Source organism: Artibeus jamaicensis, unplaced genomic scaffold (genome assembly GCF_021234435.1).
Source record: "Artibeus jamaicensis isolate MK-2021 breed Jamaican fruit bat unplaced genomic scaffold, CSHL_Jam_final contig_729, whole genome shotgun sequence".
Taxonomy (NCBI): domain Eukaryota; kingdom Metazoa; phylum Chordata; class Mammalia; order Chiroptera; family Phyllostomidae; genus Artibeus; species Artibeus jamaicensis.
In genome coordinates this window covers 5,990,359-6,008,152 of record NW_026521939.1, presented here as the reverse complement: position 1 = coordinate 6,008,152, position 17,794 = coordinate 5,990,359, and the positions used below count along the sequence as shown (strand labels likewise).

Genomic DNA, 17,794 nt, shown 5'->3' with positions numbered 1-17,794 from the left:
TACTAGAAGCCAATAGAGGGAGGTAGGTGACATATTCAAAATATTCAAATCAATAAAGTTATTGGTGAAAATAAAAAATATTTTTTATTTTATAGAAAAAAACAATGGACTTTTTGGCCAACCCTATATCTTAAATATATTTTTTACTTTTCAATTATAATTAACATATAGTATTATTTTACATTAATTTCAGGTATACAGTTATAGCATAGTGGTTAGGGGTTTATATAACTTACAAAATAGTGATCCACCCTAATAAGTCTAGTACCCTCCTGGTACCATACAATATTAAAATATTATTGACTATATTCCCTGCTATACTTTACACCCCCATGACTATTTTGCTTTTTAAAAATATTTTATATATTTATTTTTTAGAGAGGGGGAAGGGAGGCAGAAAGAGAGGGAGAGTAACATCAGTATGTGGTTGCTTCTTGTACACCCGCTACCAGGGGTGGGAGGACCTGGCCTGCAAACCCAGGCATGTGCCCTGACTGGGAATCAAACTGGTAACCCTTTGGTTCACAGGCTGGCACTCTATCCTCTGAGCCACACCAGCCAGGGCTCCATGACTATTTTATAACTACCAATTTGTACTTCTCAACCCCTTCACCTTTTCATCCTGCTCCCCCAACACCCCTCCATCTGGCCACCATCAGTTTGTTCTCCATATCTATGACTAGGTTTCTGTTTTGTTTGTTTATTTATTCTTCAGATTCCACATTTAAGTGCAATAATATGGTATTTGTTTTTCTTTGTTTGACTTTTCCCTTAGAACATAATTCCCTCTAGGCACATTCATATTGTTGCAAAAAGGTAAGATTTCATTTTTTATGGCCAAGTAATATTCCACTGTATACATCACATCTTTATCTGGTTGTCTATTGATAGGCATGGGGCTGCTTCCACATCTTGGCTATTGTAAATAACACTGCAGTGAATGTAGGGGTGCATATCTCTTTTTGAATAAGTGTTTTGGATTTCTTTGGATAAATACCCAGAAATGAAACTGCTGGGTCATAAGGTAGTTCTATTTTTAGTTTTTGAGGACCCTCCATACTGTTTTTCATAATGGCTGCACAAATTTGCATTCCCACCCATAGTGCATGAGGGTTCCCTTTTCTCCACATCCTTCCCAGCACTTGTTGTTGGTTGAGTTATTGATAATAGCTACTCTGACAAGTGTGAGGTGATATGTCATTGTGGTTTTAATTTGCATTTCTCTGATGACTAGTGATGTTGAGCATCTTTTAATGTGTCCATTGGCTATCTGTACCTCCTCTGGAGAAATTGCTATTTGGATCATCTGCCCATTTTTTAATTGCATTGATTGTTTTTTTTGATGTTAAATTATATGAGTTCTTTATAGATCTTGGATATTAACTCTTTATCCAGTGCATCATGAATGAGTATCTGCTCCCATAAAATGTCTTTTATTTATCATCTTTCATCATCTTTTCATTTTTTTGATGATTTTCTTTGCTGTGCAAAAGCTTTTGAGTTTGATGTAGTTTCATTTGTTTATTTTTTCTATTGTTTTCCTGGCCTGAGGACATATATCAGAAAAAGTATTATCAAGAGCAGTGTCAGAGAGTTTATTGCATATGTTTTCTTCTAGGAGTTTTATGATTTTGGGTTTTACATTTAAATCTTTAATCTGTTTTGTGCTTTTTTTTTTTTTTTTTTGCATATGGAGTAGTCTAACCCTGACTGGCATGGTTTAGTTGGCTGAGCATTGTCCCGCAAAGCAAAAGTTCATTGGTTTGATTCCTGGTCAGGGCACATGCCTGGGTTGTGGGCCCAATCCCTGGTTGGGGCACATGTGAGAGGCAACTGATCAATGTTTCTTTTTCTCCCTTCCTTCCCCTCTGTCTAAAAAACAAATAAAATCCTTTTAAAAAGAAGGTAGTTTAATTTTTTGTATGTATCTGTTTAGTTTTCCCAACACTGTTTATAGAATAGACTATCTTTACCCCATTGTATACTTTTGCCTCTTTGTCGTATATTTTATTTTTGTTATTTTTTTATTATTTATGTATATAGTTTTAGTTGAATTTATTGGGGTGACATTGGCTAACAAAATTACATAGGTTTCAGGGGTAATATTCTATAATACATCATCTGTATATTATATTATCTGTTTATCACACCAAGTTAAGTCTCCTTCATTACCATTTGTCTTCCTTTACCATCTTCTCTCTGTGTCCCTGACCTTTCCCTGTGGTAGTCACCATATTGTTGTCTGTCTATGAGGGTTTTTTCCCTTAATCCCTTCACCTTTTTTACCCAGCCCCCCACCTTTTACTCTCTGCTTTGGCATGTATTAATTGACCCATATAGGTGTGGGTTTATTTCTGGGCTCTCTATTCTGTTCCATTGCTCATCTTAAATATTTATCTGACTTGTATACTATAGCTGAGGATTGATTTCTGCCAGTAATCTTCATGGTTTAAAGGGTGTGAACCTTTTTGAAAACTTTATAAAACATATATGTAGGGCATGGCCCATTTCAAAATGATCATCATGTAATGGTCTTGCTTTAGCAATGCTAGTTGATAATTGTACTGTGTTAAATATGAGATATGGCCAGTGCCACTAATTAAATGATTTTTATGGGCACAGTTGACTCCATTCCAGGTGACATTGAAGCTTTCCACATGTGGATAATCTAGTCCATTTTCATGCTTGTACTTGATTTTTCCCGAAATGTTCCAGTAAAATTGTAATGTAGTAAAAGGATTAATTTGAAATCTACCCTTCTGTCACAAGGTTAATTTGATGCAGTTTATAGAAATGCAGCATTTATTACTGACTCTGTTGTTCTAACATTTGCCATAAAGAAAGGCAGGATTTTTAGTAATCTTATTGTAGACTAATGTGGCAGATTAAGCCATCTTGAGATCCAGGGCAAACTGGGTGCACCCAGGAAAACTGATGCACGCAGAATTTTGCACTCAACTAGTTAAAGTTCATGCAGTGCACAGCTGTGCTGGTGCTGGTGCTGGTGCTTCTAAATTCAGCAGGAGTGAGTTATGCCATTTTTCATTTATTAGCTTCTTCATGTCTTCCTCAAACTTTTACTGAGACCTGGAGGGAAGTTTTCGGAAAAAACAGCTTTATTGAAGCCTAATTTGCATGTCCTAAAAATCTACACCTTGTTAAGTGTACTGTGCAGTGATTTTTTAATTGTAAATTTATGGAATTGTGTAGCCATGACCACACAATCCAGTTTTACTACATTTTCATTATCTCAAAGAGTTCCTTTGTGCCAGTTTACAGTTTACCGTTGATTTTACTCCCAGCCTTAGGCAGCTACAAATTGACTTTCAGTTTCTATCTATTTCCCTTTTATCAACATTTGGTAGAATCATACATGTGGCTTTTGGGTCTGACTTCTTTCCTTTTGCATAATATTTTCAGGGTCATCCATGTTGTAGCCTGTGTCAGTACTTCATTTATTTTCTTGCTAATAGTATTTCATTGTATTGATACACCACATTTAAAAAACTTATATATTTTAGACTTTATTTATTTAGATTTTTCAAGGGAGGGGAAGTGAAAGAAACATTGATGTGTATGGAAACATCAGTCAGTTGCCTCTTGCGCACACCCAACTGCGACTAGTCCCACAACCCAGGCATGTGCCCTGACTGGGACTCAAAACTTTCACTTGGTGGGATGACACTCAACCGAGCCACGCGGGTCAGGGCGATACACCACATTTTGTTTACCCTTTCCTATGGTAAACAGCCGTATGCCTAAAAACTTCCTTGATTGGTGCTTTTGAAAACATTAAAGCATTCACTGTTGATTAAGTGCCCCACTTAATTAACAAAACGTGCCCCAGTACATTAATCATGTACTAAAAGTTGGATGTGATAAATGCCATGGAGGCAGCCAACCCATCACGTAGTGCCAGAGAGCATTTAGCAGAGAGCATTCTGGAAAATAGGAGAGCCTGCAATGAGAAAATAGAGAGCTCTACTAACGCAAGTGCCCTTTTCATTTTGCAGGAATTATCATATCACTGAATTAAGATGAGAAGAAATTAAAAACCTTAAGGTGACATGGTTATAAATCGGTGCCTGTAGTGTGCTTACCATGAGCTAAAGGGCTGCGGATTCATAAAGTTGGACATGAGTGTTCTTGATTCACTATTCTTAATTGACCTGGATTTGGATTACAAGTTATACAAGAGCTCCTGAGATGCATCTCTCATCTAAATATATTATCAAGTCCATATTCTGAGTTCCTTGAGGGGAGAAATCATTTTGGTCATGATAGCCACAGCAGCCAGACATCGTGCTGGGTGCTGGGGCAACTAAGATGAATGAGGCATGATCCTTGCTTAACTTACCAAGAGAAGACAGCTGTGGAAAGCAGACCAGTAACATAGGGATTGGCTAAGAGCTGTAGTAGAAAGAAGCTCAGAATGAGGAAGGATTCAGGGACACTTCCTGGAGGAGGAAACCATTTAGCTAAGTCTTGAATGACCAGTAGCTCAGGTTAAGTGGGGAGATGAAAAGGGAATGTGGGGACTGTGTAAAGTAGAATGGTCTTTGGCAAGGCAGGCATCATAATGAACTAATTACAGGACCACTGCCCACCTGGGTTTTCTGCTGTGTTAGGTTGATTGTGGCCTGTGTGCATCTGGAAGGGAACACTGCTGATGTAACCCAAACCTTAGGGATTGGGTTTGTGCGTTCACCAACATTCCATTCCCCTTAGGGGCCTGGTATTATCTGGAGTTGTCAGGGCAGTTACTTACTTGCACATTGGAGCCAAGCAAACTGACAAAGATTGCTGAGTTAATCATTGCATTTGCAGATGATTCACTTAAAGGTACAGGCAGGCTATGGCTTATTATGAGGAACTGTAAACACAGCCCAGGGTTTCGTTTGGGAGGATTGTTAAAAGTAGAGTGTAGTTGCTGTGACCTCATCTCTTTGCAGACATGTTCCTGAATCTCCCATTTCTTTGGTTATTGAGAAATGAATTCAATTAAATGCGCAGTAATTGTAACTTGAATGAAAATTTCATCAACTGTGGATCTGACTTCAAATGTAATCTCTTACAACAAAAGAACAGAGCCCTGGTTTTCTACCCTAAGACAGGACCCTGGTCAAGCTACATTTTGGTATGCCCCTGTTTTGGATTTTGTGGAATTTAGATAGTTTTGGTGTCCCAACTTTTAAGAAACTCTCAAAAATATGTATCTGCATGGATATGTAAAGAGACTAGCATATGAGGGGTGACCCCATAAAACTGCAGTTATTTTCTGGGGGGGCAGGCCCCTTGTAGTACAGGCCTCCCCTCTTAGGTGAGTGTTCTGGGAATCCATCTGTATCAGTACCAGCTGGCATAGTTGTGAGAGGCTGTGTTTGGCTTCGGTGGATTTTTTTTGAAGTCTCAGTGCATTTGTCCATTTCATGATGGGTGATTTATGAGCACACCTGCCCACAGTTTTTGACCAAAAATGACATGACTACTGGGCCCCACCCTCTCTGTTCACCCAATCTTGCCCCGAGTGACTCTTTTGTGTTTTCCCAGATGAAAAAAGTCCTCAAAGGGGAAGGTTTTGCCTATGTGGAAGAGGTGAAACAAAAAAGGGCAGAAGCACTAAGAGGCATCAAAATCGATGAGTTCAAAAACTGTTTTGAGCAGTGGGAAAAGTCTCAATAAGTGTATTCCATCAAATGGAGAGTACTTTGAAGGTGACTGGAGTTTGAACATGTAAGAATAAATGCACAGTTTTTAATGCATTCTTTTTGCGGGGGTTCCTTTCATATGCACATATAATGCTTAAGAGTGACATATACCTGGCAAAAAGGGTTGTTTCAGTGTGGGGGAGTATTCCGGGACCTTTGGTTCAAGACTAATCAACCACTTCCATACCCATTGAAAAAGCATTTGTGTAGCACGGGCCATGTACCAGGTGAAGAGGAGCCAGGAAGATAAGGTAGGACTTGGAAACCAAATAGTGTAGTTGAGGACAAGTGTTAGGTGTGGGATGCTAAATAGGCTTCCTTCCCGTGGAGGGCCAGCTTCGATCATTGGCAGTGGTAGCCCAGAATGCCGGGATGGGTTGGTGATGTCTGTCATGGGCATAGAGTTGAGAGTAAAATGTTTAAATGCTGGTATTTGCTGGTGCTGTGTTAGGCTTTTCTAGTGTAGACAGATGACTTGAGGAGAGGTTGGGTTTAGGAGGGAGAGGATGTTTGTCTTAGAATAAAGCCTGTTTGTCTTGGTGGTATGGGGTGTAGCAGAAACTGCCTTGGACCTGTGTGGGGATGCATAGGGCCAGAGTACAGATGCTGCTGCTATTTGTGTACTCATTGTATTGTCTCTTAAATGTCTTTAAGCCTCAGTTTCTTGAAGTGTAAAATGAAGATAATAATACTTGCTTTACCTATATGATAATGTTGATGAGAGGAGCTAATTAATGAATCATGGGTATGAAAATATTTTACCACCCACAGAACAATAAATCCTTGGAGTGTTATTATTACAGGTGTGGGGCTAGGTGGGGCAGGAAATGCCTGCACATAGGCAAGGTTGACATGGATCGTGGTGGCCTCAGGACTTTTGCACTGGGCCCCTCTGCCCAGCCTGTTGCCTCTTGTCATATTCAGGTTTTAACTCTGAGGATACATCCATTCATGTCACAGCTTTTAAGTTGATCCATGCCCTGTCTCTACTTATCACCTCATTGTTTTATTTTTTTAAAGTTCTTTTCAACTAAAATGGTTTGGTTAGCTTATTTGTTTGTATATCTCCCCCCATTAGAACTGTGCAAATGTGGTGAGGTAGAGACCTTGTATGTCTCACTTTCCACCTTCATGTCATCAGAGCCTTGAATAGTGCCTGACACATAGAAGCTCAGGATTTTTTAACTTTTATTGCACAAGTGAATAGAAGGGTCTCTGAAATCCACAGATGCAACTGGCCTGGGGACCCAGGAGTGCTGGGAGGATTGTTAAAAGTAGAGTGTAGTTGCTGTGACCTCATCTCTTTGCAAACATGTTCCTGAATCTCCCATTTCTTTGGTTATTGAGAAATGAATTCAATTAAATGCGCAGTAATTGTAACTTGAATGAAAATTTCATCAACTGTGGATCTGACTTCAAATGTAATCTCTTGCAACAAAAGAACAAGAATCAGAACTCATATTATTTCTTTAGCCAACTTAAAAGCCATGAAATTACATAGTGTTTCCAATTTGGTAGGCTGGTGAATTTAATGTCTTAAAAAATAATCTTGTTTCTTGAACTACATGTGATATGAATTTGAGTTGAAATGTGTGAATTGAATACAGTTAACACCCTGCCCCTCCCTACACCAAACTGATTGGCTTCTAAATTGCACCCACCCCCCACACTTCCATGCTGCCTGGCACCAATTCCATTTTCCCTTGTTTCTTCTGAATCGTTGCTGTGCTTTCACCAGTCTAATGATTATGGCTAGATGGAGTTGGGCTTCCCTGAGTTATGTGAAGTGAACGGACATGGGGAGACGTGTGTGGAGTGCCCCAAGGCAGTTACCTGCCTGTAAATCCAGGTGTCTAGTATGTTCCCTCACACCTGGCAACTTACCTGCTCCCCAGAGGTGCTGGGGCCACTCTGCTTGTTTGTCTCCCTTCTTCACAGGGCGGACTGATGAATCATTGGTTCTCTCACAGGGTGACCTGTCTGTGTGCCCAGTTTGAGGCCGTCCTGCAGCATGGCTTGAAGAGGAGTCGTGGGTTAGCACTAACAGCAGCTGCGATCAAACAGGCAGCGGGCTTCTCCAGCAAAACCGAAACAGGTACTGATTGATGGTCCAGACAGTACTGTCTTTTCTTTTGCTCTCTCTTTTTATTTTTATTTGTATTTTAGTGGTGAGCAAGGCAGTCACTGTGGGACTGGCGGGGGGGGGGGTGGGCGTGGTGGTGCAGAAATCATGTGTGAGGATGTCTGACTTGTCCATAATGGTATCATCTGGCATCTTTTTTTTAAAGAATATTTTTATTTATCTTATTTTAATTTATTTTTAGAGAGAGGGGAAAGGAAGGAGAAAGAGAGGGAGGGAAATATCAGTGTGTGGTCGCCTCTCACGAGCCCCCTGCTGGGGACCTAGCCCACAACACAGGCATGTGCCCTGACTGGGAATTGAACCAGCAGCCCTTTGGTTTGCAGCCCACGCTCAATCCCCTGAGCTACACCAGCTAGGCTCGTCTGGCATCTTTATGTAAATAAAGTCATCCTTTGTGCAGAATTCTTGGAGCCACATGTTGTAGTCTTTGAGGGGCTTGTGGGCCTGTAGCTGAAGTGCTTATTTCACCAATGTGTATGGCATTTGCTGGGAAATTAATAATCTCTTTTAATGTTATACATGGGGATAGCATGGTATTTCATAATTAAGTCTGTCTTCAATAACAGCAACAGAAATCACACAGGTCTCTGAGCTTGTAAGTTCTGTTATCATCCATTTTAAGGTTGTCAAAGCATTTCCCACGCACCATGCTCCTGTGTCTCTGAATGACAGAGACAACGCTAATAATAATAACTGTTAACACAAGTATTTAGTGCAAGCCTGGCACTTTATTAGTCTTCTGTATAAATTATCTTGTTCCGTTCTCCCAACAGCCCTGTGAATTGTAGGACCTTAATTTTCTCCACTGTACAGATGAGGACACTGCTGAGAGTGCCTTGCTTTGGACCTGAACCTTTGAAAGTAACCCGTCATATAAAAGCTATCCTATGTTGATGATGCAGCCAAGAGCTGCATGTTCATTATTTAGGCAGTTACTTGTTAGCCGGTTTCAGGTGAGTTGGGTGTCTGCCCAGCCACCAGTGCTGCCATGTGCAGTCACCTACACATTATTTAAATGCATTTAACTGCTGCGTGCGCTACCCACCAATAATGAAATAGACCTTTATGCAAACTGTGCAGTTGTGTACCTGTTTGTTTTTATGCTCCTTCTCACATCGAATATTGAAATCGAATGAAATAGATCTGTAGATTTAAGATGAGGTTAAAATATTTTTTGTTTAATTCAACCATTAGCATCACTTTCAGTACCCTAAAATAAGACAAATTATGAATAAAACAAGTATACATAAAAAAGACCCTCCCCCCAAAAAAAGCCCTACCTCGTGTTTTCCTCCTCCCCTCCGTTTTAAAGAGCATGCTCTTTCAGATGCTGCTTGTGGTTGGAACCCTGACTTCCCAAATCTGTCTTCTTATCGTAATGGTGTTAGTGTCTCTGCTGAGTAAAATGTGTCGTTTTTGGCTAGTTTGCCTCTTTTCACAGCTAAAAATCAGTCCTCGCCATGTTCGGTGGAGGTGTTGGTGGAAATTCTCTGCTGATGGAACCCTTTGCTATTCTTGCTTTCTCCCTCATTTTAGTGTATCTTCTTCTCTGCCCTTCAACAAATCTTTGATTCCTGTTCATCTCCCCAGTTGCTCATTTTCAGAAATGAATGTGGTCTTGGTGGGGCAGGGGAAAGCTGCAAGAGGGATTCCTGTCACTGTTGATTTTTCTCCTCTGCTCTTGGGTCCCTCCTTTAAAAGTCATGGATGCAGGGGGCTGGTCAGGGAAGAGCCAGCATCAATGGCCTCAGTTTTCCTGGAAACCACTGCTAACTGTGTGGTCACCTCAGATGTCAGTCTCTGTTGTCTCGCATCCAGCATGCTTCCCTGGGCCCCTGCGGGCACTGGGCTGGTTATGAGCTGTTCAAGGACATAGCTTTTCCCACAGCCCCCCTTGGCTTTCTTGGGCCTTGTGTTTCTTCTTGTTTCTGTCTTAGCTGTCTGTGGGGAGCTACCTTCATGAAACCAGCGAGGTTCTGGCTCTGCTTCCATCCAGGAGAGGGCACCTGCTGGCAGAGGCGCCCCTGGCTTTGGGGTCAGACTGTGGGGGTGACTCTGATAGGACCCTGGGAACATTTGGAGCCTTAGTTGTTTTCACTTGTAAAGGTGGGTAGTCTTGTCTACCTGGGGGCTTGTCAGGGGCATTCAGTGAGAATCTCATGTAAAGACCTTCTTCAGTGTATAAATGTTTAACCAGTTGCCCTCTTTCCTCAGCACCCTCTACCTTTGAACCTCTTCCTCCTTCTCATCCCTCTCAGGGCTCTGACCTTTTAGTCATGAAGAATGACTAAACATTCTCTTTCTGTTCCCATCCGGACTGGAATTCTTATCTTTTTGTTACTTGGCCCTGGTACTTAGAGAAGTACCAACACATTTCCTCCCACCCCCTTTTTAAAAAAAATCGTTGTTCAGTTACAGTTGTCTCCGTTTTCCCTCCACCATTCCCACCCATCCCAGCCATCCTCACCTCCTTCGCTTGATCCTACCCTGGGTTGGCTTTGTCCATGTGCCCTTCGTACATGTTCCTTGACAACCCTTTCCCTCTTTCCCTCCAGTAACTCCTCCCCTTTGGTTATTGTCAGTTTGTTCTTAATTTTGATGTCTCTGGTTACATTTTGCTGGCTTGTTTGTTTTGTTGATTAGGTTCCTCTTATAGGTGAGATCATATGGTATTTGTCTTTCACTGCCTGGCTTATTTCACTTAGCATAATGCTCTCCGTATTCATCCAAGCTGTCACAAAGGGTAGGAGTGCCTTCTTTCTTTCTGATGTGTAGTATTCCATTGTGTAAATGTACCCCAGTTTTTTTATCCACTCATTTACTGATAGACACTTAGATTGCTTCCAGCACTTGCCTATTGTCAATTGTGCTGCTACAAACATTGGGTTGCACACTGGTCAGAATGGCCATCATAACCAAATCAACAAACAACAACTGCTAGGGAGGTTGTGGAGAAAAGGGAACCCTAGTGCACTGTTGGTGGGAATGTAGACTGGTGCAGCCACTGTGGAAAGCAGTATGGAATTTCCTCAGAAAACTAAAAATGGAACTGCCTTTTGACCCAGCAGTTCCATTGCTGGGACTATACTCTAAGAATCCTGAAGCATCAATTCAAGAGAAGAACTAACACGTTTACAAGGCATCTCCAACACTCATGTTCTTGCCACCTCCCTGAATCTTAACATGATTTCTACATGTACATGTCAAAAGAGACTGATCAACAAGTCTCTGGCTCTGTTGTCCGCTGAGAAGATGTCCTGGGCCGCCTCCTAGACAATTAGAAGAAGGGGAAAGCACAAACCGGACTAGCCCTTGAGTGGCTGCCAAGGGCTTTTGCCATTGATGTTGGCAGTGTTAATTAACCATTCAACTGTGCAGCATAGTCCTTGGCTGATTAAAACCACTTTCCTGCTATTGAATGTGTAATTAAAAGCTTCACATGAGAGGGGAGCCCATGGATTTTCAACTGCTAAGAGCTGGGAAAGATCAGGTCAATAGCTTCTTGAGGTTGTTCTCAGAGCCATTGGAATGACCTTTTAGGAAGAATGAAGACAGTGAAATCTGGTGGAAGTGAGCACTGTTCTGTTCCCTTATCCCCGCTGGCTACTGGGCAAGGCTCTTTATGTAATTTACCAGTTTATATCAGACTCTAGAGTCAGATGACAGGTTTGAAATCCTTGCTGTTACATGAGGTCTCTGGGGCACTCCCGTCCCTGAGCTTCTGTTTCTTCATGTGCAAAGTAAGGTTACTAGCAGACTCTGACTTGCAGGGTTGTGGTGGGGACTCCCATGAGAAAGTCCCCACAAAGCCCAGGCCTTGGTACAGAGCTGCTGGAGCTGCTGCTTGATGAAAACATGGCAGTCACTTCCGAGGGTAGATGACAGTGAAGCTCAAATATGTTAATAAGTTGCCCAAGTTCCCACAGCTGGTCAATGGCAGAGCTCAGCGTTCCGAGCTGGGTCAGATTGGTGTCAGATTCTTGGCTCTTTCCAGTTCCCCCTCCTCTGGCATTGGGCCTCCTGCCCATTATTGCTCCTCTGTGGACCACTCTGGCTTAGTTAACGGAATTGAAAGTGACAGGAGAGAATAAAGGTGAATTAATCCACAAGGCTGTTGCATTAGCTCTGTTTACAAATGAAGAACATCACCTTTTGAAAAGAGAAAAGCTGAAAAAGTAATGACTGACCAAAATGATGTCGTTGCAAATCACAGTTCGGTAGATAATGCTGAGTCTGCCAGAGGCCTGACTGCATTTGGTCATCCGAGGTTAGGGTGCATGAGGGGTGGAGCTTGGAAACTGGTACCCCGTACAGTATGCATAAAATTGCTTTAAAAAGTTGCCAGCACTTAAAAATTTTGAGATATTAGGTCAAAATATGGATTTCTAACTTTTCTTAAACTTGAAGACCTATGAATCTGGGCCCATGATTACTATTGACTTCAGTCGGAGCTAAATATTCCTGCCCTCTGTAGATTGGGCAAAAGTGCCCTAGTTCATCGGTCTCCACCTCTCCCTATTGCCCCTGGCACTTGGGACAGAGTATTGGTTGCTAGTTTTTTTGTTGCACTTTTGCTTCTGTTCCCACTCTTCTTTGCTAAAATTCAGTGGTTTTCAAGCATAAACATCTCTCACATCATAAGCTTTTTAGTCAGTTTCTAGAGTGTTGAAACAGTTATTTTGGTCAGTTTTATCCAATTTTATAGTTGCTTTTGGGGAGGGGATTTGTTAACCTTCTCACTTGGCTATAGCCAGAAGTCCCTTAATTTTTGTTTTCATCGGGATTTTCAATACATCCCTGTCTTTGTAGATGCCTGGACTTAATGTTATACAAAATAATAAATTCTCTAATGTTTTAAGCCTTTGTGAGTTCAATCTTTTATTTGCATCCCAAAACATCCTAACTTAAACAACAGGGAAATGTAAGACAACTTAAAAAAAAAAAAAGTAAAATGCCCATGTTCTGCATATGGGAGGAGAGATGTGATTAGTACATTAGTCTTGCAAATGATGCCTGGATGTTTTCTGCTCTTTCTTTCTTTTTTTAAAGTATATTTTATTGATTATGCAATTACAGTTTTCCCAACTTTTTTCCCTTTATCCCCCCTCCACCCCATAACCCCCACCCTCCAGCATTCCCCCACTTAGTTCATGTGCATGGGTTGTACATATAAGTTCTTTGAGTTTCTCTGTTTCCTATACCATTTTTGACCTTTCCCCGTCCATTTTATGCCTGCCAATTATGCTTCTTCTTCCCAGTACCTTTCCCCCTATTGCTCCCTCCCCCCTCCCCATTAATATCTCTCCGTGTGATCTCCATTTCTTTGATTCCCTTCCTGTTCTGGTTGTTTGCTTAGTCTTTGTTTTCATCGTTTGTCTTTTCTTTTAGGTTCATTTGTTGATAGTTGTGTGTTTGTCATCATTTTACTGTTCATATTTTTGATCTTCTTTTTCTTAGATAAGTCTCTTTAACATTTCATATAATAAGGGCTTGGTGATGATGAACTCCTTTAACTTGACCTTATTCTGGGAGCACTTGATCTGCCCTTCCACTCTAAATGATAGCTTTGCTGGGTAGAGTAATCTTGGATGTAGGTCCTTGCCTTTCATGACTTGGAATACTTCTTTCCAGCCCCTTCTGTTTGTAAGGTTTCTTTTGAGAAATCAGCTGATAGTCTTATGGGCACTCCCTTGTAGGTAACCCTTTCATTTCTTCTTGCTGCTTTTAGGGTTCTCTCTTTATATTTACTCTTGGTTAACTTAATGATGATGTGCCTTGGTGTGTTCCTCTTTGGGTCCAACTTCTTTGGGACTCTCTGGGCTTCTTGGACTTCCTGGAAGTCTATTTCCTTTGCCAGATTGGGGAAGTTTTCCTTCATTATTTGTTCAAATAAGTTTTCAATTTCTTGCTGTTTTTCTTCTCCTTCTGGCACCCTTATAATTCGGATATTGGAATGTTGTAGGTTGTCTGAGATTCCTGCACCTCTCTTCATTTTTTTTTTTTGATTCCTGTTTCTTCATTCTCTTCTGGTTGGATGTTTATTTCTTCCTTTTGTTTAAAATTGTTGCTTTGAGTCCTTTTCCGGTGTGGTCACCGCCCAGTGAGGATCGCTCGTTCACGTGGGTCTACAGCGATGCCATCCAAAGGTCCTCTGCAGCCCGTGCAGGTCTTCGGACACAAGAAGACGGCCACAGCGGTGGCGCACTGCAAACGGGCAATGGTCTCATCAGAGTGAATGGGCAGCCCCTGGAGATGATCGAGCCCCGCACGCTCCAATACAAGCTACTGGAACCTGTTCTGCTTCTGGGGAAGGAGTGATTTGCCGGCGTGGACATCCGAGTCCGCATGAAGGGTGGTGGTCATGTGGCCCAGATTTCTGCAATCCGCCAGTCCATCTCCAAAGCCCTGGTGGCCTATTATCAGAAATATGTGGATGAGGCTTCGAAGAAAGAGATCAAAGACATCCTCATCCAGTATGACCGGACCCTGCTGGTAGCGGATCCTCGTCGCTGCGAATCCAAAAAGTTCGGAGGTCCTGGTGCCCGTGCTCGCTACCAGAAATCCTACCGATAAGCCCATCAGAGTTTTTGCCTTTATAATAAAGTGATCGTGGGTTTTAAGGTTTCGAAAAAAATTGTTGCTTTGAGTTCTGGTTTCCTTCCTGTCACTCTTGGTTCCCTGAATATTTTGCTTTATTTCATTTTGGGTATCTTTCATTTGTTTTTTTCATTTTTCAACTTAGGTCAATCAGTTCTGTGAGCATTTTGATCACCAGGGCTCTAAATTCTCCAGGTAGATTGGTTATCTCCTCATGGCTTAGCTCTCCTTTTGAAGCTTTGCTGTGTTCTTTCATTGGGCCATATTTCTTTGTCTTGGCACACCTGTTAAGTTGTAAGGGGGTGGGGCCTTAACTCCCCCCGCCCCCACTCCGATGGTCAATCCTCCTTGCTGCACTTCAGTGCTGCCAGTCGGGGAGAGGTTAGAGAGGGAAATGATGTAGCTCACCTGCTCATTGCTAGTCCACTTTCCAACGAATTCTTGTGTGAAACTGGGAGTTTCTCCCACTGTGGCAACTGCCAATGTAGTCCATAGTCAGCTGTGAGTCTCAGTTTCCCATTCAGCTGGCCCCACCCTCGTAGTCCACAGCCTCATGGCAGGTTCTTACTGGTCTGATTGTTCTGACTGTTTCTTTAATTCCTTGGTTGTTGGAGCTCCATGCAGTTTGATTTTCTGGCACTTCTGGTTGTTCATTGATTTTAGATTGGTTGTTATCCTCCTTTTGGTTGTACGAGTAAGCAAAGGGTTTCTACCTATGCCTCCATCTTGGCTGGGACTGTCTGCACTTTCTGATTAATTGACTCAACACAGACTGGCTTGCTTAGTGTTTGCTAGATACTCACATCGAGCAGCTCCTGTGACCCAGGGGACTGGTTAGACTCTTCATATTCATTAGGCCATTTTATTCCTGAAATGACTTCGCATAGTGAATGGTGAAGGAAATAAGGCTCAAAGTAGTGAAATAATTTCCTTACTGTTTCAGAACTAGTGAGTAGCAGAGCTGGGATTTCTACTCAGATCTACTTGATTGTGCTCCTAAAGCTTCTACTTTTATCCATAATGGCACATTATTTCCAGAGAGAGGACTCTCTGAGAGATTGTAGTCCCCCTCATTTGAATTCATGAGTAAATTAAGCATCAAATTTTGAGCAAATTATTATCACTCAGAGCTGAGGTCAGCAAAGTATTGATATGTACCCCCTTCCTATTTTTTAAAACTATACTTTGTTTATGCTGTTATAGTTGTCCCAATTTTTCCTCCTTTGTCCACCCTCCTCCTGTTTTTGTAAAGAAAGTTTTATTGGAACACAGCCACATGCATTTATGTACTTACTGTTTATGGCTGCTGTTAGGCAGAGTTGTATCTGAGACCATCTAGCCTGTAGATTCTCATGCAGTTACTATTTGGCCTTTTATAGGAAAAGTTGGCTAACCCCTGTCTTAGAGAACAAAGAACAGGGGATTCTACTATATGGTACCGTCATACCATATTTAGTTGTTTGTTTTACTTTCTCTTGACTTTTCAGCTCCTATTATAGTGTCTTGAAATATATAGTTTCTCCAGTAAAAATATGGTCCATGAATGTAATTTGGTTGGAAGAAGGGGTGTGCATGGTACTATGTATAGTTCACGATTCCTGAGATACCTTATATTAGGATCACTCTGGAGTGCTACAAAGGACTGATTAATTTTTGAGGAAAAAAACAAATATTAATTTTTAAATTAATTAAAAGTGACCAAGAGCTCTGCATAAGCTTAGCTTGGAACTGGTGGATTTTGTAGCCATTGGAAGCCCAAGTAGCCAGTAGAGAACACAATATGGAAAAATGAACTAGTTTCCTTTCTGTTGGAGAAAGAAGAAAGGACTATTGCAGTCAGTGGCTTTCTTAGTACATTTGGGCTGCTATAACAAAATACCACAGACTGAGTATCTTATAACCAACAGCAGTTTATGTCTTACAGTTCTGGAGGCTGGGAAATTCAAGATCAAGTTACCAGCGTGGTTGGGTGAAGGCCCTCTTCCTGTTTCATAGCTGGTGCCGTCTTGCTGTGTGCTCACATGGTGGAAGGAGCAAGGGATCCCTCTGGAACCTCTCTTATAAGGGCACTAATCCCATTTGTGAGAGCTTCACTCTCATAACCTAAGGGTCCTCCCAGAGGCCCTACCTTCTAATACAGGTATCTTTGGGGATTAGGATTTCACTATTCAAATTATAGTGGTGGCATACTCTTGGAATTTGAAGTTCTGGTTAATTAATAATACATTATCACCAGGTTACTCTGTGATGGCAGTTTATTACAAGGTGACAGGCATGATTAAGAACATAGACACACCAGAGACACACTTGCTGTAGAATTTAAGTTGAATCTTCCTCATCTGTTCAGCAGCCTTCAGCACTAATGACCCTCTGAATGCCACACCCCTTGGCATACTTTCTAGTTCTTTGTTGACCCATTTTAGCATATCATTTCTACATACTCAAATAATGTTATTCATCCTCAGATTCTTTTGCTGTCTCTTGTTCCTAGAGATGCTGTCTGAATTCTTTGGTGAAAATTGCTCTCTCTGTGTTATTACTCTGTTATCCCTCCAGTAGATCACTACCTTGAGCTCTTCTTCTTGAGTGTCTCTGTTTGGATGGACTACAAGCCTGTCGAAGTCTTCAAGCATGAATTTCATCATTTCCCCATGTTTGCTCATGTGTTCTTTGCCTAGTGAGTGGCTCTGCCCTTCACCCAGGCCCTTGGGCTTCCATCTGGCCTCTGTCTTCCTCTCAGGCCTCAGACCAGTCCTTTACAAAGCACCATGTTTTGTCTCTGAAATGGTCCCCTGATTCACTGACATTTTCTCTGTCCTTAATGTGTTCTCCCTCTGCTCTCTCCCTGAGTTATGTCTTTCTGCCTTCATTCTTGATCAGCACAGATATCCACTCTGCACATTATAGTCAGAGAGAGGGGTCTTAAATGACCAACTTGCTCTCTCACCCCACCCCCTACTTAAGCTCCCTCCTGGTTCTTTGTTATAGTTGGGAAAGAGCACACACTCCTTGATGTGGCTTCCAAGGTCTGTCCACCACCAGTTTTGTCTATCTCTGCTTTTCCTCTTTACCCCACCACACACCCAGGGCACATATGCAGCCAACAGGTAATACATTGTTACACTTCTGTCCAGTTGATAAAGAAATGGAGACCTGAACCTCACAAGTCCTCCTTTTGCCATGGTCCCTGCCTTGAGAACCTCGGGATCTCCCTAAGTGTTAATGCTGGACACTGTGGGGGAAAGGGTCTTCAGTACTATTGCTTTTCCATTGCTCAGTACCTCTGACCAATTTAGGTGGTTAAACCCTACATTTAGGACAGCACTCCTGGTGTTTTCAGTCCTAA

The 17,794-nt window shown here is 41.8% G+C and overlaps 1 protein-coding gene and 1 pseudogene across 2 annotated transcripts in view; both read left to right on the top strand.

The window, feature by feature from the left end:
• Nucleotides 1-17,794, top strand: part of SNX29 (sorting nexin 29) — a 569,005-nt gene that overhangs the window by 39,300 nt on the left and 511,911 nt on the right. For both annotated transcript variants that reach the window (XM_037151196.2, XM_053672144.1), the window contains exon 4: nucleotides 7,679-7,803. In XM_037151196.2, the coding sequence (XP_037007091.2) occupies nucleotides 7,679-7,803 (125 nt within the window). The remainder of the gene's footprint in view (nucleotides 1-7,678; nucleotides 7,804-17,794) is intronic.
• Nucleotides 13,956-14,471, top strand: LOC119053566 (40S ribosomal protein S16-like; annotated as a pseudogene).